Source organism: Panthera tigris, chromosome A3, assembly GCF_018350195.1.
Source record: "Panthera tigris isolate Pti1 chromosome A3, P.tigris_Pti1_mat1.1, whole genome shotgun sequence".
Taxonomy (NCBI): domain Eukaryota; kingdom Metazoa; phylum Chordata; class Mammalia; order Carnivora; family Felidae; genus Panthera; species Panthera tigris.
The window spans coordinates 104,802,049-104,829,719 of record NC_056662.1 but is presented as its reverse complement, the minus strand read 5'-3'; the positions used below and the strand labels follow the sequence as shown (position 1 = coordinate 104,829,719).

The following is a 27,671-nucleotide window of genomic DNA, read 5'->3' as shown; positions in this document are numbered from 1 at the left end:
CCAACTCGTATGCTCATGTGCACGTTTTCTCTGCCTCTCAAAGTAATTATTTTTTTTAAAAATTGACTAAAGCAAAGAATGTTGGTAATAATGCATGATAACTTCTGTGTAATAAAATGTAATTGAACAAATAAACTTATTAGTATAATATTACCATATGACTTTCAGTTTTGGAATTTTGTCATTTATTACCCCATAATTGCTTACAGCTATAAATGCAGTCTTCAGGTAGTAATTAATGCATGTTATTATCTATGGTGACTTTACAAATTTATCTTTTAGGTTCCTGATCAGTATGGAACAATCAGAGCTGTAGCAGAAGGAAAGGCAGATCAATTTTTAGTAGGCACATCACGAAACTTCATTTTACGGGGAACATTTAATGATGGCTTCCAAATAGAAGTACAGGTAAGATGTATGATTGTAACCAATTCTTCTAAATGTTTATTTTAGAGCGCATTCATGAGCAGCAGGGGGCGGGAAGAGGGCAGAGGGTGGGGGACAGAGGATCTGAAGCAGGCTCCACGCTGGCAGCAGAGAGCCTGATGTGGGGCTCAAACTCCCTAACCATGAGATCATGACTTGAGCTGAAGTTGGATGTTCAACCAACAGAGCCACCCAGGTGCCCTGATGTATGATTTTAATCATTAACTGAATATTTTTGATGATATCCTTTGTTTCTTATAACAGTGAGTGTATTTCATTTTCAGGGTCATACAGATGAGCTTTGGGGTCTTGCCACACATCCCTTTAAAGATTTGCTCTTGACATGTGCTCAGGACAGACAGGTGTGCATGTGGAACTCAGTAGAACACAGGCTGGAATGGACCAGGCTTGTAGATGTGAGTAAAACAAAATGTGTTATAATCTCCCCACAGAAACTCCCCAAACGTCAGTTGGGAGCAGCAAAGGAAAAAGGACTCAGCATTAATTAAAACCAAGTATATTTATACAGTTTAGTAAAGGGGATGAAATAAGGATGAAAGTGTAATGTGAACCCACTTTAAAGAAGCAAATTAGGGCAAAAGCTCAATTTTTCTGTCAGTTTCAGAAAAAAAAATCAAAAAAATTTCACATATTTATGGAGCATTAATTGTTACAGAAATGTTTGGGCCTCTGGTGGTGTTGCAGTTGGACTGTATGTAAGCACTGCTCACTAACAGACTCTACTATCTGCTTTTTGAGTTGATCTCTCACTGTATTTTCTCCCTACCCCACCCAGACATCCACCTTTTCTAGCCTAAGTGTGTATACACGTTCTTTGCAGACTAAGGAACTGTATACATGTTTGTTGTTATTATCCTTATTATTACACTGCCTAGCCACAAGCTGGCTGTCCTTTTCCCTCACCACTTTGCCCACATACCCTTCCTGCTCTGAAATTCTTTTACCTCATATCCATGTGATGTTTTTCATTGGCTACAATAAAGTTGATCGGAATTCTATGATTATATGAAACCAGTTATTTTCAGATGTCTTTGCCACTATCCCATAGATCTAGGGGGACTTTCTCATGTACTCCCCAACAGCTGTCTGTCTCTCTTCTAGGAACCAGGACACTGTGCAGATTTTCATCCAAGTGGCACAGTGGTGGCCATAGGAACGCACTCAGGCAGGTAGGGTCTTGAAGGGAAATGTGAGCTGAGTAATCTGAAGTGGTGGGATGATTAACTTATTCAGGAATGTTCTCAGTCTGATCTAGAGAATTAATCTCTTAAGTGGCATATGAATATGCGTGTTGCTCTTACCTGCTATGTATCCTCATTCAATCATTCCGTAATTGTTTCTTGAGCACCTACCATTTGTTGGACACTCCTGTGGGCATTCAGACTACTTCAGTGTGCAAAACAAAAATCCCTGCCCCTTTGGAGCCCATGTTTTACTATGTGTGGGTGGAGGCAGAATAAAAAATAAATATTATAACGAATTAAGTTAGAAAATGTTAAAAGTCATGAAGGTAGGGGTGGGGCACTGAGTATATTAAGAGGGATTGGGAGAGGGTGCAGTTGCAAAATGTTAGAGTGGTTAGGATAGGCTTCATTGAGAAAGTGGTAATTCTGCTGACTTGACTCTCCTTGGTGGAACTTTTTATGGTGTCAGAAAATTTGTCATCTCTTTTTTTTTTTTTTTGGTTTATTTATTTTTGAGAGAGAGAGAAAATGCAAGTGGGGTAGGAGCAGAGAGAGGGAGACACATAATCCAAAGGAGGGTCCAGGCTCTGAGCTGTCAGAGCCTGACGAGGGGCTCAAACTCACAAACTGTGAGATAATGACCTGAGCCTAAGTTGGATGCTTAACCGACTGAGCCACCCAGGCACCCCTTTACTCATTTTTTTTTTAAGGAAAGGGATTTGAAGCTGAAATAACCTAATTGAACTTTTATAAATTGCTCTATAGCTTTTGTCATCCTGTCTTTTTTTTTTTTAATTTTTTTTTTTTTAACGTTTATTTATTTTTGAGACAGAGAGAGACAGAGCATGAACGGGGGAGGGGCAGAGAGAGAGGGAGACACAGAATCGGAAACAGGCTCCAGGCTCCGAGCCATCAGCCTAGAGCCCGATGCGGGGCTCGAACTCACGGACTGCGAGATCGTGACCCGAGCTGAAGTCGGACGCCCAACCGACTGAGCCACCCAGGCACCCCCATCCTGTCTTTTTTTAATGTTACACAGATAGATAATAAAGGTTTATTTCCTGAAATTGTTACTAATTACTTATCTTTACAGACCTTACATAGTACCTGTCATTAATAACCTTAATAAGTAACATGTATTTATTACCTGTATATTCTTGAGTCCTTTTTATTGCCTCTGCTAGTAAGAAGCCCTCATCACAGCTAACTTAATTTCTTTATTAAAAAGGCAGAAGAAAAATATGAAGTAAATTTCCAAAAGTTAAACCGATAGGAAATGTGGAATGCTGATTTCTGATGAGGTGAAACTATCTTGAACACACTTATACAAACACTTTTGTTTATATGATAAACATTTCAAATCAGCCAGTTCATTTAATTCTAAAGTTAGTCATCTGGAGTTTGTTGTTTTTTTTTTTATAGCAAGTTTTCCCCCTTTGGTTGTTGGATACAAATTAACACCTCTAGAAAGTCAAAACATTCAAGTTTCTTCTCCTTTATAGCACTACAAATCTTTCAGAATCATGGAAAAACAGATCTCTAATGATAAACTGTGAAACATGGGTATGTAATAGAGATGCTATCTGACTGATTCTGAAGTAATTGTATTTTAGAATTAGGGTGCTAGGGAGGGAGATTAAGTGAAACTCGCAAATATAGACAGCTTTACTATCTCAGATTTCTCCAAAATGCATGTTGGTATTAGATTATTACTTCAACTTAGGTATATGGCAGGTCACTTTGTAGGATTTGATGGAAATTATTTTTTATTTTACAAAAAAGTCTTAGGCACATAAGAAACAACCTGAGCTAGAAAGTATATACAACTCGTTTTCAGAAAACCACAAAGGAGTTCACTTCAGATTTTTTGGGCAGCTGAACAAATGTCAACAAATGCTGAAGCTAAGACCTTGTACTAAATTATTTTTATATATTTCTTTAAATTTTCACAAGAGTGCAACAAAATATTTATTAATATCTCCATTGCACAGACACGAAACCAAGACCCATAGAGCTTATCACTTGAAATTGAGCTAGGATTTGAACTCAGGTTCTATATGGTTCCAAAGCTGATCTCTTTCCACGACTCCATCAATGCTCCTTGACACATGCTTATAGTGTTTGTAGCGTTACTTAGAAGTATTGTAAGGAAAGTTTACCTTTGAAGGTTAAATCACTGGCTGACAGATTTTAGAAACATTTACTATTTATACAAAGAAATTAAACACTGAATAGAGTGCAAGGGGTAAAGGGATTTGAGTCATTGAGACACAGCACTTCATTCAATGAATGGAGCCAGGGGTGTGTGCGTGTGTGCAGTATATACAGAGCCCCAATTTTTAAGGAAAAACTAATCTGATTTAAATACACTAAAGTTATTTTCTAAGATTTACATAGCTATAAAGTCGTCATTAACCAGCTTAAAATGAAAAGTCACTCATTTAATTTAAGTGACATAAACTAAAGTCAATCATTTCCTCTTGGAGGTGTGAGTAGAAAACACCTTATAAATGAGAGTGATGGGATAACTAAATAAAAACTGGAGATTATTTAGAATCTAAGAGAAATGTCATTATGCACGTTCATTCTGTACGTTATTCCTGTCTTTGGTTTCGCATCTAGTTAGATCCTGTTGATTCCCAGAGAACTTTCTCTTTTATTTTTATTTTTTTACCTGGGTCTGTGAATACCTGGCTCTAGTGTCTAAACTGAAAATTCCTCAGTGTAGCCAGATCAGATTATGATCACTGACCCCTCAGCCTGAAAAAAAAAAAAAAAAAAAAAAGTCATACACTTAGGGCAAGGAATTTTTTTTTTTTAATATAATGCAACACGTGCATGATCCAGAGAAGGTGACTAGCAAAATCTTTAAAGATCTTTTCGTGTCCAAATCTAGAAATCTACTTGTTGGAATCAAGAAGTAAGCACAAGTGTAGATAAATTATTATAGTGATAAATAAAATTATCATTTAAAGCAATGTATATAACTGGGGTGCCTGGGTGGCTCATTCGGTGAAGCATCCCACTTAGTCTCAGGTCATGGTTTCATGGTTCATGAGTTTGAGCCCCACGCTGGGGTCTGTGCAGACAGCTCAGAGCCTGGAGCCTGCTTCAGATTCTGTGTCTCCCTCTCTCTATGCCCTCCCCCTACTTGCTCGCTCTCTCTCTCTCTCTCAAAAATAAAACATTAAACAAAATTTTTTTAAATAATGTATTACTGTTACAATTTCTAAGAGAAACAAAAGTGCATACCCCTAAGGGGACATAGTTCTTCCTTAATGTGCTAATCCTCACATAATAAGGATCCTTTTTAACAGCTTTATTGAGGTATATATAACTCATATATCATAAAAGTCACCCATTTAAAGTATTATTATATTATTTGTGGCCAAGTAATATTCTGTTGTAGGATATACCTTCATCAGGTAGTTGGTAGATATTTAACTTATTTCCACTCTTTGGCTAGTATGAATACTGCTGCTATAAGCGTTCATATACAAGTTTCTGTGTGGACATATGTTTTCAACTCTCTTGAGCATATAATAAGGAGTAGAGTTGCTGGGCCATGTGATAACTCTGTGTTTAACATTTTGATGAACAACCAACTTGTTTTCCACAGTAGCTATGTCATTTTACAATTCCACCAGCAAAGTATGAGGGATCCAGTTTCCCCACATGTCCTCCAGCTTTTGTCATTGTATTTTGATTATAGCCATCATAGTGGATGTGAAATGCTTTTTTGTTATGGTTTTGACTTGTATAGCCTCTTTAGAGAAATGTCTATTCACATCCTGTGCCCATCTTTGAACTGGTTTGTCTTTCTTTTCTTGAGTTGTAAGGATCCTTCATATATTCTGGATTTAGTACCTTATCAGATATATGATTTGCAAATATTTGCTCTTGTTCCAAGGATTGTCTTTTTGCTTTCTTGATGGTAACATTTATGACACAAAAGTTTTAAAGTTTTATATAGTCCAATTCATCTATTCTTTCTCTTGTTTCTTTGTCATAAGGATATACTCCATTGTTTTATCCTAGGAACTTTATAGTTTTAGCTCTTACCTTTAGGTCTCTTGATTCATCTTAAGTTAATCTTCGCATATGGTGTAAGGCAGATCTCCACCTTCATTCTATTGCATGTGGGTATCCAGTTGTTAAAGCAACATTTCCCCCACTGAATGGTATTGATGCCCTTGTCGAAAGTCAGTTGAATAAATGTATTTGTTTCCATCTGGATTCCGAATACTATTCCATTGGTCTATATGTCCATCCTTGTGGCAGTACCACAGCCTTGATTATTGTAGCTTTGTAGTAAATTTTGAAGTTAGGAAATGTGAGTCCTCCAACCTCCAACTTTGGGGGGGGTGGTTTTTTGCTTTTTTGTTTTGTTTTCTTGAGGTTGTTTTGGCTATTCAGGATCCTTTGAATTTCCACATGGATTTTAAGATCAGTTTTATCCATTTCTACAAAGAAGCTAGCTGGCATTTTGATAGGAATTTTTTTCAGTAGGTCAGTTTGGGGAATGTCAATATCTTAACAATATTAAGTCTTTTAATTTATGAACAGATGTTTTTCCATTTATGGAGATCTTCAGTTTCTTCCAAAAATGTTTGTTTTTATTTTAAATTCCAGTTAGGTAATATACAGTGTAGTATTAGTTTCAGGTGGGGGTGCCTGGGTGGCTCATTCGGTTAAGTGCCTGACTTCAGCTCAGGTCATGGTCTCGCAGTTCGTGAGTTCAAGCCCCACGTGCTTGAATAGCTCAGAGCCTGAAGCCTGCTTCGATTCTGTGTTTCCTCCCTCTCTACCCCTCTCCTGCTCATGCTCTCTTTCTCCCTCAAAAAAATAAAATAAATAAAAATTTAAAAAAACATTGAGTTTCAGGTGTACAACGTATGTAGTGATTCAACACTTCCATGTAACACCCAGTGCTCATCACAAGTGCACTCTAATCCCCATCACCTATTTCACCCACCCCCTCACCCACCTCCCCTCTGGTAACCATCAGTTTGCTCTCTGTAGTTAAGAGTCTGTTTTTTGGTTTGCCCCTCTCATTTTTCCCTTTGCCCGTTTGTTTCATTTCTTAAATTCAACATGAGTGAATTCATATGGTATTTGTCTTTCATTGATTGACTTAATTCACTCAATGTTATGTCCTCTAGGTCCATCCGTGTTGTTGCAGATGGTAAGGTCTCGTTCTTTATGGCAGTTGAATATTCCACTGTGTATTTACCACACTGTCTCATTTTTTTAAATTTGGGTTTCTTCTTTTAGTTTTTTTAAGTTCATTTATTTTTTGAGAGAGAGAGCCAGAAAGCACACATGAGCAGGGCAGGACCAGCAAGAGAGGAAGAGAGAGAATCCCAAGCAGGCTTCAAGCTGTCAGTGCAGAGCCCAACATGGGGCTCAATCTCACAAACCTGTGAGATCATGACCTGAGCCCAAACCAAGAACAGGTCATTTAACTGACTGAGCCACCCAGGCACCCCTAAAATTTGGGTTTCTTGATGGGATTTAAAGTTTTTCATAGAACTAACAATAAATGTAAACCTGAACTATTATGAATTTGGAAGTTTATAATCTCTGAATTATTGGTAAAAATACATTCTGCTTGATTTTTCCAAGACCCCAGTTGACTATCCTTCCCCTTCCTGTTTTTTGAAACCAGTTTTTCAAAGGCACTTAATCTTTATACCACCTCTGGACCTCAGAGGAACCACAGATACCATCCCATCAGGATGTCAGGTCTATATCAACTCAGAATTCTCCAAGTAGCTTTCACAGAACTTTACTCTGGTCTTGGGTTCTATTTCCAACCAACATACAGTATTTAAAGAGTGAGTTTTTGCCATAGTCATTTTATAGGCTGGTAAATGGAGGTGAGACCCACAGAATTAGAGAAATCAGTAGACCTGAGGATAAGGAGAATAAAAAGCAAGGGTTAAAGTTGAAAATTGTTTCAAAGAAAGGAATCCACAAAATTGAGTCAGTATATAGAACAAGTATGTTCTATACATAGTAATGTACTATACATAGTAATGTATAACATATACGGATGGAGAGTGGACAGACTCAGAGAAATGACTTCAGAGAAGATCCCAGAATTTCTTCTGGTCTACAGTGATAGTGACAGCTTTGACAAGGAAGCAAGCTGGGAAAGTGAGCCTGATTACTGGGCGGGTAAAGAATTTAGTTGATCTGGAATCATAAAACCTTTGACCTGGAGAGACTTAAGTGATCTGGCTCAGCTCCTCAAATTTGATGGTGACTATAACTTTGGCAAGCTAGCAATGTAGCTAATAACTAAGTTCTTCTTGATACCTAAACAGTGGAATCCAAACTTGTTAGCCTGGCCTTTAAAAAAATTTTTTTTAATATTTATTTTTGAGAGAGAGAGAGAGAGAATGGAAGAGAATGAGAGAGAGAGATAATATGAGTGGGAAAGGGACAGAGAGAGAGAAAGAGAGAGAGAGAGAGAGAGAGAATGAGTGGGGGAGGGGCAGAGAGAGAGGGAGACACAGAATCTGAAGCAGCTCCAGGCTCTGAGCTGTCAGCACAGAGCCTGACATGGGGCTCGAACCCACAGACCATGAGATCACGGCCTGAGCTGAAGTCGGGCATTCAACCGACTGAGCCACCCAGGAGCCCCTAAACTTGTTAGCCTGGCCTTTAAAGCTCATTAAAAATCTTTCCCTCAGCACTCTAGCCAGCATGGTCAAGTTGTTGTCCTTTATAAACATGCCAGCCCTTTTTGTAGTTTCTTGTCTAGTGCTCTCCACCTGTCTGTTTCTTGCCACATTTGGTACAATGAAATCCTAGACCACCCATCTCCACGGTGACTACACCCTGCTCTGAGACTTCATAAACCTTATAACTTGTATAATTCGTGTTACTTTCAAATATTTACCACTTTATGAACTCATTCTGTCTCCTCAATTAGATTATAAACTATTCTGCCTCCTTTGCTAACTCCTTTTTTCTCTGGATCTCTGAATGTTAGTGTATCTCAAAGACATAGAGCACTTTCCATGCATCATCTCCTTCCCTTGTGTGATATTAGTGAAAAGCCCAAGGGTCAGAGGCTCTGTCACCTGACTGGTTGGTTGATAACTGGTCAGATGTTTTGAAATCAGAGCATATCATTGTTTTTTATTTGTAAAATAAGAAGGTTGAGTTGGGCTTCTCTTCCCCCTGTTTTGTAGCTTTACATTTTTCTGATTATAAAAGCCATATTCCTGTTCTTATAAGTAGAAGATCATAAAGAAGGAGGGGGACAGCGCAGGGCATGGGGGAGTGGGTTACAAACCTGCCACCCAGAGGACACACTTTATATGAGCATGAATATTTTTTTAACTCCTATTATGAATGTATATATTCATTTAGGGATTTTAAAATACGATACTGTCCATCTCTAAAATCTTGATTCTTTTCTTGCCACTAAAGACATCAATATAGTATCTTTTTAAAAAGATAAATGATGGTACTACATTTTGGTACTTGACCACAAGTCAGATTAAGTGTATGACCAAAGATTTCCAGTCTGTGATACATTTAGAATAGGATCCATTAGGTCCTACAGGACGTAAAAGTCCCAATAATGATTCCAAATTATCTTAAAGCAGAAGCTTGGTTCCAGTGTATATATTCCGTACTGGAATAAAAATACATACAGTTCAGCACAGTGAAAACGTAAATATTTCTTGAAAATTCCCTTTGCTATAGAATTTCTCGTCTTCTGTGTACATTTATTAGAAACAGAGGTCCTGGGCCCAAAAGTCTTTTCTGAAAGGTAGAACATAATTCATGTAATGGAAAGGGTAAGAGCTTTAAAATTATTGCTAAGGTCCGTATGGAAGTTGGATTCTTTCTATAGCAAAGTTGTTGAATTACTTGCCTAAAGCAGATTAATTAACTTTTGGTATATAATTAAAGAAATAGAAAACGTAGGCAAGGTTTTTATTTTATTTTGGATCGCTACCATCTCTAATCAGTAAACAACGCAGAGCTTTAGGTTTCTACATCTTACACCAACAGACATTCTGGGTTTTTGTTTTTGTTTTGTTTTGTTTTGTTTTCACTACCTTTTAAGGGAATTCCAAAAAGAGAAAATTATTTGCAGTTTTCCTAGGAAGATTAAACTGACTTGGAAACAGTCTTAAAACAGTAGTTGGGGCTCTCCAAATAAAGAATGGCAATTTTGAAATGCCTGAGAAAGTATAATAAAGTTTCCATAAACTCATTAAAAACTTGAAACATGATACTTACAGTGTGGTGTTGTCATCTCATTGTTCTTTAGGTCTGTCTGTTCAGTCTGAGTTGGAATATTTTGTGCCCTTACTCTGAGAAGGCAATTCACTTGGCTTCACCTTTGGCATTTCTTGGCTCAGATGAGTTTCACGGTGGTAGCTATAAAAATTGATTAATGAAGGGGCACCTGGGTGGCTCAGTCAGTTAAACATCCTACTCTTGATTTCAGCTCAGGCCATGATCTCATGGTTCGTGAGTTCAAGTCCCACATTGGGCTCCTTCCTTGCTGACAGTGTGGAGCCTGCTTGGGATTCTCTCTCTCTCCCTCTCTCTCTCTCTGCCCCTCTCCTGCTTGTGCGTAAGCGTGCTCTTTCTTTCTCTCTCTCTCTCTCTCAATAACTAAATCAGTCTTTTTAAAAAATTGATTAATGAATTACATTCTCAGAAGAAACCTATAATCTGTGGGTACTGTCTAGTTGCAGTAAAGTTACACACCTTTTGAAATGGAAATGATCAGCAAACTTGCAGCATAGAGCTTCAGAGTCAGTTTCCTATTTTGGCCATAAGTATTCATAATTCTATAGATGCTATTTCTCTTATCCATGTAGCAGACAGAACTTATAAATTAGGCTAGCTACCTAGAAGCTTGCACCCTTAGTTCACAAGCTACTCAAACGCATCAAAATTAGAGAGGGAGAGAGCCAAACCATAAGAAACTCTTAAAAACTGAGAATAAACTGAGGGTTGATGGGGGGTGGGTGCTGGGCATTGAGGAGGACACCTGTTGGGATGAGCCCTGGGTGTTGTATGGAAACCAATTTGACAATAAATTTCATATTTAAAAAAATGTATTTCTTTTATCTGAAGGGGAAATGGTCTCTTTCCAGGTTTTAGTTTTAAGACTTCAAAATTGTAAGGAACTGTCATTATGATTTCTATATTGGCTGATTTTAGTGGTGAATTTTTCCATCTTAAAAACAAAACTTGTTGCTTTTTTCCTTGCCAAAACTTGGCTTTTGTCATGTTCAAGAGTTATGTTATACTTGTTTATTCATTCTCCATGTGTGTATTTAGTGACTGATATGAGCCAGGCAATGCCCAACTCTAAATTCCTCCAACTAGCTGTGTGTGCTGTCTGTACCCTGCCCTCCTCTCACTTACCCAGCCTCTAGTTGTCTGTCCTTAGTTCCCAGTCTTTGCTTTATACCTCGTATCTTGCCATGCTTTTCTGAAACACATCCCCCTCCTTCAAGTGCTCTTATAAAAAGGTTTGATAAGTCATTTATTATATAGTGGAATTTAAGTCATTATTTAACCTCCGAAAAGCTTTTACATTTTGACTTTTTCTGTAAATGTGAATGAAAAACTATTTTTGAAAGAATTGAGCTGTGTGCATGTATGGAGGTATTGGAAGGGCAGAGCGCCCCCTGGTGATTCATTTGAAATCACACCAAATGAATGACCCTCTGCCTTCCCCTCCCACCTTCATACTGTCTGTGCTCCTTCCCATCTCCATAGCTGTGCAGCTGTCACTCTTCCTGCTTGAACTGCCTGTACCTCTTTCCCGCAGCATTCAGCTCAACCAGTCCTACATCCTTCCTAAAGGTTTTTCTGTGTCCTCTATCATTCACTTCCATTCTATGAGTTCCTCTGTTGTATATGGTCACCATCACTGAGATTGGCACTTAATTGTTCTTTGTTTCAGTTGGCTCTTTTCTTATTCCCCATCTCGAGTATAATCTTGAAAAAAATTAATCCTGTCATCTTAACTTTGTGTTTAGATGGTGCCTAGCAAAGAGACACAGTTGGCATTCAATGAATACCTAAATAGAAATGAGAACATGCCTAGGCCCACATATTTATATTGTATTTAGCAACACTCTGCAAATGAGTTCATCCTTCATTAGAAGGACACATGTCATCATGTTATACTTCAGGGCATTGTTAAAATTCGTTAAAGTTTTTTAAAAGGGAAAAAAGCAATTTTTTTTCTTTAAGTGCTGACATCTGAAGAAAATTTTGATTTTTACTTCTTAATAGGTGGTTTGTTCTGGATGCAGAAACCAGAGATCTAGTTTCTATCCACACAGATGGGAATGAACAGCTCTCTGTGATGCGCTACTCAGTAGGTAGGCAGATTGACCCCCCCCATCCTGGCATTCACAGCATTTCTCTGAAAGTGCATTTTTTCACTTCCAATAAAACTATTTTTTTTCCTACTCTCTAGACTTGTTAAGTATTGAATATGTTTCCCCCAGTATCAGATTAAATTCTGCAGGAGACTGCAAAAGAACTTCTAAAGTTAAACAACATTATAAATCATCAAGCAAATTTAGAACAAACTGTTACAACTGCTTTTGCAATTGAAAGCAGAATATAGTACAGTCAAATCCCATTTTAGGGGAATTACACACATACTTAGAATTTTGGATAGGTATTAGACTGACTGTTACATCTATTTAGCAACCTTTTTTTATATGTAAGAAAATAAAAATTATAGTAATGTTCAAAATACACTGTGATAGAACCTATTCAGGTTCTTTAAAATCTAGTTACATTATTACTGGCTACATAGTAATGATTGGTTTTGTTACTTAGATAAAATACTCAGCTCATTATAAGAATTTGATAAATTCGTTTAGCCTTATTTGAATAATTCTTTACACCTTATTCAAAATGTTAATTATGTTCTCACAGTATTCCAATTCCTTTTCCCCATTATTAATATGGTTTTGATTCATATTCTTCCCTGGAGTTAGTGTGAGTGACTTTTGCTTATATTTGAAAATCTATTCCAGTAGTTGTTGGATCAGTGTGGGATCCAAAGGATTTTTTTGATTGCTTCTAAGTTGTTTCAAAGGAACCACAGAATACTGTTCTCTGAGTTGAACGTGGAAGGAAAAGTATTTGCTTCAAGCTATAAGCCTGGCAAGTTATCTTAAGGCAGAAAAGGTATTCTGTTTGGTTTTTTAGTCTCTACTAACAAATTACTGCAAGTGTAGTAGTTAAAAATCCAAAGGTCAGTTAGACTTTATTGACCATCTGTAAAGTGGTAAGAACAATAGAAGAGACCATGAAGGAAGAGAATATAGTCCATTCCCAAGAGACTATAGTTAGAGAAGTTATGTATGCTCCACTGAAATGAGCAATTGTACCCTCGGCTTGTGAGTACTGGGTACCTAGACCCATAAGAACAGGTTAACTTTCCTGGGGCCATATTGTAGCTACCTAGAAGAAGATGAGGCTAGGGTCCAAGGCCTGTGAGTTCTCTGAAAAAATGACTGTTGTTCAAGTGCGCTTAGTGATGGAAGGATTTATTCATCAAATACCAAATACCAGTTAAATTCATGAGATTTAGCAACATTTGTAAAATAGCATTTAATACAGGTCCAATAAAGTAGCAGCAAATGAATCCATCAGTACATTTCTCTAGTTAACACTTTTTCCTGTCTCATTCTAGATGGCACCCTCCTGGCTGTAGGATCTCATGACAACTTTATTTACCTCTATGTAGTCTCAGAAAATGGAAGAAAATATAGCAGATATGGAAAGTGCACTGTAAGTGGTTGAAGTAAAATAAATTAAGCTGGAAAATTGCTGGAAAATTTTACTTCTGTTAAAAAGTTAAATGTTTACATTGATGTTTCCATTATTTTCTATCTTTCACTGCTTTAAACTTTAATCTCACTCTGTGAAAATGAAGATTACTTGACAGCAAAATACTGCAGTTCCCTGTGTGCTTTAGAAATACTTCTTCTTTTGGGGTTCCTGGGTGGCTCAGTCGGTTAAGCATCCAGCTCTTGATTTCATCTCAGGTCATGATCTCAGTAATGAGATCGAGCTCCGTGTTGGGCTCTGTGCTGAGCATGGAACATGCTTAAGATTCTCCCCCTCTCCTTCTGCCCCCTCCTTTGCTCACATGTTCAATTTCTCTCTCTCTCTCTCTCTCTCTCTCTCTCTCTCTCTCTCTCCCAGCCCTCCCCGCCCCCCATCTCAAAAAAAAAAAAAAAAGTTTCTCCTTTTGATGGGAGTTTAATACTTCTTTCAATTTAAGGCAATTTCTTAAACCACAGCTGTGTCCATAGGAAACCCTTAGAATAATAACACTTCTTGAAAATGGAGTAAGTCAGAAATGAAAGGGCAATCTCACTTTTAATCCTGGTGTCCCACATTCTTGCCCACCCCCAACACCCTGCAGTTTCCTGTGTCACCTCTTTTACCACTAAAAGTAATTTATTAAGAGAGTTAACAGAAGCATATTTCCTTCAATTTGTTGTCCTGATTGAGTAGGTTATCATTGTAAGGTAAAGATTCGATTTAATCCTGTGGACATACTGAGTACTTACCTTATGACAGTGTTCTGCTAATTTAAGAAATGTTCTGGACACCAGGAATATAAGATTTTTGTTTCTTCAAAAAGTATACATTTGAGCTGAGGGCAGGATAAGAAAGGTAGGTAGTATACTATAGTGTCAAGGGCACATATTTGGGATCAGACTACCTGAATTTGAATTCTTATTTCACCACTTACAAGCTAGTGTGACCTTGGGCAAGTTACTTAAACCTTCTGTTTCAATTTTCTCATCTATAAAAATGAGGATAATAGCAGTTTTCTACTTCACTGGATTCAAATAAGTTAATACGTATGAAGTATTTCAAATAGTGCTTGGCAAATAATAGGTTACTCAGTATGTGGTAACTATTATTTTTATAGAAAATGAGGTAGCATGGTATGTGTGTTAGGAAATTAGGGCTGAAAACTGATGAATTAGTGATTAGTGGCAGCACAGATCCAAAATAGTTTTAGGGAGAGAAATAAAAGAATTTGTTTTTAGAAGCATGTACATGAGCAAAACCCATTTACTAGTCAGAGAAGAGACTTGTTTATTTATTTTGTGTATGTGCACCTAAAACCAGCCTATAAACAGTCTACAAGCAACCTCAAAGTTTTAGAATTTATCCAAAATTATTTTTTTTGCCTTGACAACAATTATGAATCATTACCCAGTAATCTATTGAAATCTCTTTTAATTGATTTATTATCTTCATGATGTGGAATAGTACAGTAATGCCTCTTTGCACCACATGAGTAAGTGAAATGCTCCGCTGAAAGGAATTTTCGGTTACTGAGGTTTACCCCACCAGGCACCAAGTTTTTAATTATTTTTTACCTCAACCTTTTAAAAAAGTCCATGTCTTAGTAAACAGAGTATATCAATTATAATTTAATGGTGGAATCATAAAATTTTCCAGGGAGCCTTGTAGCACACACTTGGCTCAGCCCTCATTTTACTGATAAAGAGACTGAGTTTCAGAAAAGATAAAGGACTTGGCCTTGGTTGCATCTTGACATGATGGCAAACTTGGGGCCGGAACCCTCTTCTCTTAGTACAGCAGACTTTCCACTGTAATGATAATGCCTCAGGTTTTTCAGTATTTGTCTCATTGTCCTGAGAATGACCTTGAGAGTGTTGAGAAATGTCTCAATTGCATGAGACTTAGCCTTCTCCAGTTAAGCAGCTTTTATCTTGAAAGCATTTGAAAATATTATTTTGAGATCTCCTTCGGAACTGTTAAAGTTGAGAGTGCTGTTTGAGCCTGTAATGAGAGGCTCGGCTACTCTGCTTTTCTAATTATCTTGTGTTTTGTACTTTGCTTCCAGCTGTCACTTCTCCTTGCTGTCTGCTTCCACCAGCTGGTGTTACAGTTTCATGTTGACCGCTTTTATCTGGTGTCTGTTAGGGTAGAAGACAGACAGAACCGAGCTAATGCTGGTTTTGCCGGTAATAGATTTGACTTTAGGCCAGTTAGTTAACTTCTTTAAATCTTGATTTTATTATCTTAAAATTGGACATTTTAATAGTTCCTACTATATAGGATTGTTGTGAAGGTTAGGAACTATTCACGGTTGCAGATACAAATGCTGTTTTCTATTTCAATTCCAATATTTTCCTATTACTAGTCAATATTTTAAGTAACCAGCATAGCTGCAGAAGCCTATTTATTTAGAATTTTTAGAGAATGTCTCTCTAATGAATTAAGCAGTTGGAGCCTGTCCCTCTTGATGGCATCACTTTTTGTGGAAATGTCAGATGAGAAGATGACTGGTACCAAGAACACCAAGGAGCATGTCTCAGTAAAAGGCAGCTAACTGATGATGTGTGAGTCCCTCATCGGTGGCTTGCTTGACAAGGTTGTGACAGGCCAAGGCCTTGCTCACTGTAATAAGCTAAAAAAACAAAACAAGACCCTTTTAGAGACATGGGCTTATATCACACAGGTTCTCCTGTGTAAAATACCAATTTACAAGAGCTATAACTGATAAGGGACTGAATCCTAGTTTCCTCTGGCCAACCAGCTTTCCTAGGCCTCAGGAAACCAACTCGTAATCAGAATGCTAGTTTATTCATTTAAAATAAGATCTATAAATGCCAAGGGAACAGGACATGCACATCCTCCAGCCAGTACTTCCCTTAAGACAAAAATTGCATGTGTAACCAGAGTATCATGAGGAAGTGAGCAAGCCTGGCACCTCGATCCCCAGTAGGTCAGTAGCTTCCCCTGGAAGTGGTCCTGGTTCAGGTCCCTCTACCCTAGACCTTAGGTGGTACTGTCCACATTTGCCTCTGCGGCTCTGTTTACGTGCTGACCACCCTGCCGCCGCCACCTGCATAACACTTGCTGTGGACAGATTCATACGTGCGGTCAGGTTGTACTCTAGACTTGCTGGCCTTGGACCTATTAGGGCTCTTGTTTCTTTGCTCTTTTCTGCCTTATTTGATGTCAGTTCTAAAGTTTAATTCCCACTGTAGTTTCCATAAACACACAAAATTTATTCTTCCATTTCATTGAAATTTACATGCTGTTATGTAGCAGATATTCCCCCTCAAACACCTCAAGTTTGTTTCTACACATGTGGTCCTGGAACTTCTCTTTGAAGGAACCCTAGTGATCTTCCAAGAAATGATCTTCTCTCCATGAGCCTGACCTCTCTGGGCTGGCTGAGGAATAGAGAGGAAGAGACATAGAATGGAGTCATCCTGGGGCGCCGGGATGGTTCAGTCAGTTAAGCGTCCCACTTCGGCTCAGGTCTTGATCTCACGGTTCAAGCCCCACACCGGGCTCTCTGCTGTCCACGTAGGGCCCACTTCGGATCCTCTGTCCCCCTCTCTCTCTGCCTCTTCCCCACACTTGCTCTCTTCCCCGCTCTTTAAAAAATAAACATTAAAAAAAAAAAAAAGGAATGGAGTCATCCCTCCATACTGTTTCTGTGTGGCAGCCTTTCATTTTCTCTTCTGTGGCCTGTCTGCCATCTCACTTCCCGCGTTTGCCCCTGGGAGAGCACCATCTTCCTGCTGCCCTTGGGTTCTCCACATCCCCTCTAGCACACACCCTGGGCCTACTTGACCAGATCTGTGGCATTTTGTGCCTCTCACTCAGATCGTATAATTTAGAATGACCTTTTGTCTTTCTTTACTTCCCATGAAAGCATCCATCTTCTTAGTGTTTAATACAGACTAGAAAAAGTGGTCTGACTAACCTGTGGGATTCAGGGGTTCATGGTTATATCATATATTCACTGTATAAGCAGTTTGATTTTATAACTGCTGCTATGGAAAAGTTTATAAAAAGGCTTTGGATTCAGAAGCTCTTTTTAACTTCTGCAAAGCCCCAGGGTTTGGGGGTGGGGCTGGGCCGGGCTAGTATGGATCTGATTTTCTTTGCTTTGTATATGGGGCTTCTCTTGATTTTATAGCTTAGAAGAATTTGAAGACTGCTGGTTGGTTATCTGAAATACCTTTGAGGATTGTGAGGTTTTATAGTTTTGTTGCTTTCCATACAATGTTTCTTTACCTCAGCTTTTCCTGTGCTATTTTGAAAATGTACTGAAAAAGTCCTTACTTATAAATTCTTTTTCTGAAATGCTACTTTTAAATTACTTTCTGCTCATCTTCACTGTTAGAGAAATGAGTAAAAGATAAGCATGATTTAAATGCTGTGTTTCATTTGGTCCAGACATCTCTGACCTGGGCTTAAACTCTGGCTCCACCAATTCTTTTTTATAATAGTGACTTCAGAAAAGTTATGTAACCTCTCTTTGCCTCCTGGACTTGCTCATCTGCTAAGTGGGCGTCCTCCTGCAGGCTCCTGGAAGATTGAGAGTTGAACGTGTATGCCCTGTGCATAGAATGTTCTCTGCTCAGTGTTGGGTGCCATCAGCAGCAGCATTGTTCTCAGTAACTAGATGAGACAACCCCGGGTGTTACATAAGGGTGTCTTTCAGCATTTAATATGAATCTATGAAAGTTCAAAAATAGTTTTCTAATTGTGGTTAATTGTGTATTTTCCTTGAAAGAGTTTAAGTGTTCTGACCAACCTAAAGTTTCTACTCTGTTTGCAGTGGGATGCTTTTTTTATGATGCCCTTTTTTTCTTTTTTTGAAAATTTTCTAAATCTTATTTATGCTTATTTCTATTTGAGAGAGAGAGGCTGGAGAAGGAGTAGAGTGAGGGAGACAGAGGATGTGAAGCAGGCTCTGCATTGACAGCAGAGAGCCTGACATGGCGCTCGAAATCATGAATCGCAAGATCATGACCTGAGCCAAAGTCGGGCACTTAACCGACTGAGCCACCCAGGCCCCAAGGATTAAGATGCTTTTATTCTGCCCCTGAGTGCCAGCACACTGGCGTTGTCTTTGACTCCAATTCTTGGTAAAAGGATTTAACACATTCTGAGACCTTAGCGTAGAAAATGTAATATATTGAAGGTGCAGTGGTGTACTATTACAAAGTCTGTCCTGATAGGAAAGAAATGCTGGTAAAAGTAAGGTCCTTTTTGCCAGGATTTTGGTAATTGAAAATATACATCAAAAAGAGAAGCATAAAAGAGCCTTTAACAGTCTGCTTAGAAATCTCCAAGAAAACGGGGCACCTGGGTGGCTCAGTTGGTTAAGTGTCCTGTTGATTTCGGCTCAGGTCATGATCTCATGGTTCGTGAGATCAAGCCACACATCGTGCTCTATGCTGACAGCGCGGACCCTGCTTGGATTTCTGTCTGTCACCCCTCCCCTCTCTCTGCCCCTCCCCCACTCATACTCTCTCCCTCTCTAAATAAATAAACATTAAAAAAAAAAATCTCCAAGAAACTAATCCAGTATGGGATTAGGATTCAGTGTTCGTGTAACAGGATATATTGCAGTAAAAAAATGAGGGATGTGTTATCATTTAAACAAAAGTCATCAGGGACATAGGATCTTCCTTTCTTTGTATTCTGTCATTCTCCAGTCATCAGATCTAGTTCCAGGAGGAGAGGATCAGAGCAAGGGGAAAAGACACTGCTCCTCCTAAATCAGTTCTCTTAAAGTTTCCCTAGAAGCCCCACTCAGTGATTTCTGCACCACCTCTAGCTGCAAAAGAAATTGGGAAATCCAGTGTTTTAGGTGGGCTCTTAACAAAAGGGTGGCAGAATTGGATTGTATAGGAGCTAGCAACCTATTCTATAAAGAATAACTTTCTCTCAGGGCTCCTGGCTGACTCAGTCAGAAGAACATGCAACTATTGATCTCGGCGTCTTTGAGTTCAATCCCTATATGGGGTGTAGAGACTAATTAAATAAATAAAACTAAAAGAGTAATAATAATTTTCCCTCAAACCAGCAAAAGCACATCAGAACTTTGATGGGGGAAAAATCCTGTTTGCAATAGCAACCAGAACTGTAGATGCTTTGAGAATAAACCTAGCAAGTAAAGCACAGGAAACATGGCTGAAAAAATAGTTATAACATGTTTCTGGATCAAAAGATTTGAAAAAATAGCTGTTCTCTACAAATTATTGTCTAAATTTGATGCAGTCCTAAATATTTTTTTAAGTTTGTTTATTTTGAGAGAAAGCACAAGCTGGGGAAGGTCAGAGAGAGGGGGAGGGGGAGAATCCCAAGCAGGTTCCACACTCTTAGTGCAGAGCCTGACATGGGGCTCAAACTCCTGAACTGTGAGATCTTGACCTGAGCCCAAATCAAGAGCCAGACACTTAACTGAGCCACTCAGGCACCCCCTTATTTAAATTTTCAACATGTTATTTATGATAAAATGTTTTTAAAGTTCATCTGAAATTTTCCACATACCACAAAACTATTCCCAGTTGACTGGAGATAGGCAGACTAATGGAACAGAAAAGAAAGTTCAGAAACAGGTATCTGTTTATATCGAAATTTACTAGATGATAAGAAATATTTCATATCAGTAGGGTAAGAATGGACTGTTCTCTGCATTATCCAGTATCACAGCTACTAACTACAACTTTCCATTCATGAAATTAAATACAATTCAGTTCCCTGGGAGCACTAGCCATATTTCAAGTACTCAGAAGCCACAGGTGGCTAGTTGCTGCTGCACTGGACCGTGTATGTCCACACATTTTCATTACTACAGCAAGTTCCGTTAGCACTGCTCTAGATGGTAAGGGGGAGTCATGTCTGGTACCTACTTACAAGGAAAAGGTGAGATCCCTAACTCTAGGCCTTGGAACTTTTTTAAAAAACTCCCCATATAATTTTTAATATATAGCCAGGGTTGCAAGCCACTGATGTAGATGGTCTTCTAGTTGACAAAGATGTAGCTAAAATATCTCTGATTTTTTTCAGAGTAGTCGTCTTGGGTTCCATCACTTGTGATTATTACTGTGATTATTTAATAGCAGTAATGAAAATTCCGGCTTAGAAAATACTTCACTGTTTCTTTTCAAAGAAGTATAGTAAAAGAAAAAAAAAAATTATTTTTTTGAGAGCGAGTAGGGGAGGAGGGATCTTCCTAAGCAGGCTCCATGCAGACTCCAGTGCAGAGTCAGACGCTGAACCAGCTGAGCCTCCCAGGCACCCCACAAGTATACTAGATTTGCTCCCTACTGTGTGTGCGCCCTTGGGGTGGTATTTGAAGCTACCCTCCCCCAAGCTGTGCCTGTACCTTCCATGGCCTATGAGTTGGGTGAAGCAAGGACACTCTGAGGTGGTGTATGGGAAGGTAACATTACAGATGCCAAACAGTTGCATTTAATCTTTTCTTTGCTTATTTATTGGAATCCATATGAGGGAGAAAATACTCACTTTGTTTTTCTGGTATGAATTGATAACTTCCCCAGGGTCTTTCCTTTATTTGGGTACTTTTGCTACTCAGGAGTCCTTTTTGAGAAGACTTTATACTGACCTTCTAAATATGTTCTATGTCCAGTACAGATGGAGCTACTTGAATATTATGTATACATACAATGCTTTTTTTTTTTTATGTTAGAGCGTGCGAGCGCAAGTGGGGGGGGGGGCAGAGAGAGAGGGAGACTGAGAATCTGAAGCAGGCTCTGCACTGCCATCACAAAACCTGACATGGAGCTTGAACCCACAGATTGTGAGATCATGACCTGAGTCGAAGCTGGACCCTCACCCAACTGAGCCACCCAGGCTCCCCTACATATAAGCTTTTGATGCTCTTCTAAATAATGTTACTAAAGCATTTTCACAGAGATCCAGATTATATTTTTAAACACTTCTACGTTAATGTGAATGCTTCTTGGGGGACTGCACTTTGCCTGGGTAATCTAGTGAGATCGGTCCTTCATGTAGTTTTCTTATCTAAGAAGCATGGCTTCTCCTGACACCAGAGCCCAGCGCCATCAGACTCGTGTGCGCCAGGAAGAGGATTTGTGTGAACCCCATCCTTCTGCCATATTCAGAAAATATCCAGTAACCACATGGGTCTTTCGGGCTCTGAAAATTGATTTCTTGTTAAGTTGGTAGATCTCCGTTGTGCCTAGCAAGTGATTCCAAACCTGTTTTCCAGTATACCTCCTCGTCTCTGGTGAGTTCAGGAGCTTCACAGTTCTCAAATTCCCATAATTTAAATTCATTTAAATGTATAAATATGTATATTTGCCATACAGCACTGTGAAGGAGATCTTAGCTCCAGGCAGGTGTCGTTAGACTTCAGAAGGGTAATGGAGTAATTAGAATGTTTTGTGTGAAACATTAAAAGCTGTGCCTAAGTTATTTTGGATTTTTTAACTTAAAAAATAAAATCATGGGTGCAGAAAGCTAGTAATTCAAAAAGTACAATAGAAATTAAATATGTTTTACCATAGATGGTAGGAGATAAAAGTGCTTTTGAGTCTCCATTGACTTTGGTAAACCGTTAAGACCTGTGTGTGATTTATCTTAGAAATCATCAGATGCTTACATAGGAAGCCAACAAAATACAGCATTTAGTAGTTTTTTTGTCTTAATTCCCACAGTGTTAGTAAAACCAGAGCAGAAAAAGATCACGGTCTTGGGGCACCTGGGTGGCTCGGTCAGTTAAGCATCTGACTCTTGATTCTGGCTCAGGTCATGATCTCATGGTTCAGGGGTTCGAGCCCCACATCACACTCTGTGCTGACAGCACAGTACAGAGCTTGCTTGGGATCTTTTCTCTCCTCTCTCTGCCCCTCTCCCCAAGCTCACTTTCTCAGAATGAATAAATTAAAAAAAAAAAATCACTGCTTAAGGAGTTAATTAGATTGGATCCACTTGTTCTGAAGGAGTACATGTTGGGTGAGTTTTCCCCAGAAATACTCTTTGAGAGTTTTTCTAGGAACCCTCCATACGCCCATATACGTGTGCCATATTCCCCAGCCTCTGGGGTGTACTGTGGATACTAAGCAGCAGCTCCTGGAACCATTACTTCATTCTCATAAATGAAGTCCCTCTAAAGGGGACACCGGTGACTTGAAATAAGGCCTGAGGATATGGTTATCTGTGAAGTATCCTTTAAGGCACAAGTTTAAGAGACTCCTCATTCTTGGAAGTCTGACACAAGTAGTCGGTGCTTGTGGCTGCTATCTGCGTGGAAAGGCCAACAGCATATTCCCAAGTTCCAAGTGTTTCCACATGTTTCCACTGTGGTGAGATCTCTGTCTTCCAGAGTTCCGCCACAACTCTTCATGTATCACTGGCATCTTTAAATACCTGCCTCTTGGGGCGCCTGGCTAGCTCAGTCGGTAGAGCATGAGACTCTTAAATACCTGCCTCTTCAGTTGCCAGTGAGAGATGGTGAGAAAGAACTAAAGACCTGTTGTGAGCCCTGTTCAGTTCTAGAGGCTGTGATACTCCTCTCTGTACTTGAGGAATTCCAGATGAATGGCTACGCAGAGAAAGTATTGGCTAACTATTAAACGACTTATTCAAAACACTGAATGCTTTCCTAATTGTCGCTCTGTTTTTCTCTAGGGACATTCCAGCTATATCACACACCTTGACTGGTCCCCAGACAATAAATATATAATGTCTAACTCAGGAGACTATGAGATATTGTACTGTAAGTATGAACGACTAGATATGGCTGAGATGGGTCTGTCGGGCACAGATGAACAGGCTGTGCAGAGAGTGCGTGCTGGCCTCTCTGATTTGACAAAGCACATGTTACTCTGAGCTAAGGAATGAGACTCTCAAATGTGGTTCACTTCTCCCAGAAAGTAATGAATTAATTTAAATATGTAGATATGTAGTCTTAAGAAATTACTCAGGGAGATTGCTGCTCTCATACAGTTTTGTATTTAACAACTTTTCCTGGAGACAGGAAAGAGTATAATGGATAGGCATTTACGCTTCTTAAAGAAGCAAGAACAATTTCAGTGGGGAACAAGTTTGTGGTTCTATGAACGGTAAAGTGAGCACTTTCTTTTCCTTTTTAAATGTGTCTTAATGTTTTTCAGTGTGTGGATTATAAATACAAGTAAACGTGGCTAGTTTGAATCAAGATGCACTTTCAAATACATTTGTACACAGGCACTATGATTATACTTCCTGTTTCTAAATTTAAAGGGGACATTCCAAGTGGCTGCAAACTAATCAGGAATCGATCAGATTGTAAGGACATCGATTGGACGACATATACCTGCGTCCTAGGCTTTCAAGTCTTTGGTAAGAACATGACACCTGATGAGGAAAAGGTAGTTTGTGGGGTTTTTATGTATAATACTTACTTGGTTAAATTGCTAAGTGAAAAGTAGTCTGCGTATGTTTTTCAGTGTTGTCGCTACTGATGCCAGACTCAGAGAAATTAAGTGTATTAGGATTGAACCATTGTGAAGTGTGTTCTCTGCAGAGTCCAGCAGACTTTTGGTCCTCAATAAATATGAAAGACAATTAAAAGGAAAAAAAATTTACAATAATAGCAGAGATTGTCTTCCCATGTTTTTCCTCCAAGTAAAAACTGAATTTTTTAAATTTGTAAATTTTTAAAATAGCTTTATTGAGCTATGATTCACATACTACATAATTCGTGTATTTATTTTTTATTTTTTTTTTTATTTTTTTTTTCAACGTTTTTTATTTTATTTTTGGGACAGAGAGAGACAGAGCATGAACGGGGGAGGGGCAGAGAGAGAGGGAGACACAGAATCGGAAACAGGCTCCAGGCTCCGAGCCATCAGCCCAGAGCCTGACGCGGGGCTCGAACTCACGGACCGCGAGATCGTGACCTGGCTGAAGTCGGACGCTTAACCGACTGCGCCACCCAGGCGCCCCATAATTCGTGTATTTAAAGTATACAGTACAGTGGTTTTAGGATATTCAGAGTTGTGTGGCCATCAGCACTGTCTGCTTGTAGAACATTTTCCTCACCCCAAAAAAGAAACCCTCTACCCATTGGCAGTCACTCCCCACCTCTCCCCCTTCCTCTGCCCCCAGCAGCCACTCATCTGCTTTTTCTCTAATGACCTCTGCCTATTCAGTAATTCGTATAAATGCAGTCACACAACGTGTGACGCATTGAAACAGGTTTCTTTGCTATAGACTGTTTTCAGGTTTCATCCACATTGTAACCTGTATGAGCACTTCGTTTTATGGCTGAACAATATCCCGTTGCATGCATATGCCACATTTTGCTTGTCCATTTATCAGTTGATGGACTCTTGAGTTGTTTCTGCTTTTCAGCTGTTATAAATAATGCTGCTGCAAACAAGCATGTGCAAGCTTTCGTATCGGCATGTCTTCGTTTCCCTGGAGTATATATCTAGGAGTGGGATTCGAGGGTCAAATGGTAACCTTGTGTTTAACCTTTTGGAGAATGCCAGACTGTTTTCCTGAAGCGGCTGCACCATTTACATTCCCACCAGTGATGTACGAGGGTTCTGTTTCCCCACATCCTTGTCAGCAGTTCTTACTCTTTTGCATATGAATGCATTTGAAGTATAAAGGCATTTTTAGTAGATATTATTTAAAGATAAAATTTGGAGTGCAGGGACACCCAGGTGGCTCAGTTGGTTAAGCATCCGCCTCTCAATTTCAGCTCAGGTCATGATCCCAGGGTCATGAGATCAAGCCCCATGTCAGTCTCCGAGCTGGGCATGGAGCCTGCTTGGGATTCTCTCCCCCCACCCCCACCCCCCTGGTCCCTCCACTTGCGTGCTCTCTCTCAAAAAAGTAAACACAACTGCTATAGAGATGGAGGAGAATGCCTAGACTAGCAAGAAATTTAAAAAATAATCCAGACTAGTCCACATACAGTTTCATTACTCTGGGTGAAACTGAAGCAGTAGCCAATGGCTGGTAATTTACCTAGTTATTTAAAAAAAATTTTTTTTAATGGTTATTTATTTTCGAGAGAGACAGAGCACAAGTGGGGCAGGGGAAGAGACAGAGTCACAGAATCTGAAGCAGGCTCCAGGCTCTGAGCCATCAGCACAGAGCCCGACGCAGGACTCGAACTCACGAGCCGCGAGATCATGACCTGAGCTGAAGTCGGTCACTTAACTGACTGAGGCACTCAGGCGCCCCCGTACCTTGTTATTTTAATGAAACAATACTCATTTACTTAGTAAGAGGTGTCAGTTAAGAAGTGTTTTAGGGGCACCTGGGTGGCTCAGGTCATGATCTCACGGCTTGTGAGTTCGAGCCCCACGTCGGGCTCTGTGCTGACAGCTCGGAGCCTGGAGCCTGCTTCGGATTCTGTGTCTCCCTCTCTGCCCCTCCTCCGCTCATGCTCTGTCTCTGTCTCAAAAATAAACATTAAAAAACTTTTTTTTTAAATAAAAAAAGTGTTTTGACTCAGCAAATTTACCGAAAACTTATTTGTTCTTTAGAATAGCACTGAACCATAGGAGGCCAGCATCTCAGCCCTTATACATTCCATAAGTTCCATCTAGTCTAATAGAGTTTTGTGCTAACTACATTGACATGATCACCAGTGCCTCATAATGATTCAGAATAATTAAATTTGTAGTGTCTCTGGACATAAATCATAGTTACAGGAAAATTCTGTGGGGCAGCATGGCAGACTTGTAGATGGCCTATGCATTTCTATTAAGAATCTTCGAGGTTCTCTTCAAGTGCCCACCTGAAGGGAACAGCAGAGGAGTGTGTGCATTTTACACAGTTTCCCCAGAGTCTCCTTGGAAGAACTAATGCTATGGCTTTCTTTCCGTACCTCACCACACAACTAACTGAGAATTTCCCCTCCAACTAGAAACTTTAGAAAGGAAGAGCTTATTTGCAGAGGTGAGTTAAACTAAAACAAATGAGTGCCACCTGCTGGGTACTAGTGAGTACTTTTGTGTCTTTAAATTTTCCATCTTGAGGCTATTTTTGGTTTAATTTTATTATTAGATTTCGGGTAAAACTTCATCCTTTAAAAGAGGTATTGCACTACTAAGAAATTTGTAAGGAAAATGTTAGCAGCTACGAGTTTGAACACAGATGAAAGTAAGATTCTAAAATGAAATAAGCCTATGTAGTATCACAGTTATATTTTAGACTAATTTTCCTCCACCACTGTGTTTCCGTATCAAAGGTGTCTGGCCAGAAGGATCCGATGGGACAGATATCAATGCACTGGTGCGATCCCACAATAGGAAGGTGATCGCCGTTGCTGACGACTTCTGCAAAGTCCATCTGTTTCAATATCCCTGCTCCAAAGCAAAGGTAAAATCAATATAATGAAAACTAGTGTTGTAGGGCCTTTTGTTGGGGGCTAATTTTGTGTCAGTGATGAGAAGATATGTGCAGAGTTACTCATTACTACCCGTGCTGCTGAGGTGCACAGAGGGACAACAGTGCCCCTTGTAAGTGTCCAGGCAGGCCCTGCTCCTTTTAAGGTCAAGCTGGTGTTTTCTTATTGTTTATCATCTGCTTTTTAAATAATTTTTTAACAGGTTTAATGTCTCCTAAACCTACTAACATACTTTGTTACACATATGATCACCATTATAAAGCTTACGGGATCAGGGTGCCTGGGTGGCTTAGTCGGTTGAACATCCCAGCTCATGATTTTGGCTCAGGTCACAATCCCAGGGTCATGGGATCGAGCCCTGTGTTGGGCTCCATGCTGAGCATGGACCCTGCTTAAGATATTTCTCTCTCCCACTGCCCCTCTCCAATAAAAAAATATTAAAAATAAATACATAAGACCAATGGGGCCATTTTCTAAATCAACTACAGTCCTGCCCGCCTAGTAAGTTCTCCCTTAGCCATCTCAGCAGAATAATGGCTAATGTCTGTATAAGTATACCAAACTGATATCCAGAAGAGACAGACTGTTCGTTATTTTTTAAAATATATGGTCTGACGGTATGGATGTGTGTCCAATTATTCTGTTTTGTTTCTCCCGTATAAGTAGGTATTGAAAGGAAATTGCTGCTAGTTCTGTTCCCCAGATTTGATGACTGTGGCTTTGGTCTGAATTACTGTTTCAGAAACTGAATTACTTCCCTTACCTAGTCACTTTCATTGCTGTAAGGAGGCATGTAAGGAATGAGGCTAATTTTCTGGTCTGAT

The 27,671-nt window shown here is 39.3% G+C and overlaps 1 protein-coding gene across 11 annotated transcripts in view; it reads left to right on the top strand.

Annotated features, from left to right (window-relative positions):
* Nucleotides 1–27,671, top strand: part of EML4 (EMAP like 4) — a 160,582-nt gene that overhangs the window by 130,112 nt on the left and 2,799 nt on the right. For all 11 annotated transcript variants that reach the window (XM_042982096.1, XM_042982093.1, XM_042982095.1 and 8 more), the window contains 8 exons: nt 283–408; nt 711–842; nt 1,549–1,616; nt 11,919–12,007; nt 13,339–13,436; nt 23,127–23,214; nt 23,721–23,819; nt 26,689–26,819. In XM_042982096.1, coding sequence (XP_042838030.1) covers nt 283–408; nt 711–842; nt 1,549–1,616; nt 11,919–12,007; nt 13,339–13,436; nt 23,127–23,214; nt 23,721–23,819; nt 26,689–26,819 — 831 coding nt within the window. The remainder of the gene's footprint in view (nt 1–282; nt 409–710; nt 843–1,548; nt 1,617–11,918; nt 12,008–13,338; nt 13,437–23,126; nt 23,215–23,720; nt 23,820–26,688; nt 26,820–27,671) is intronic.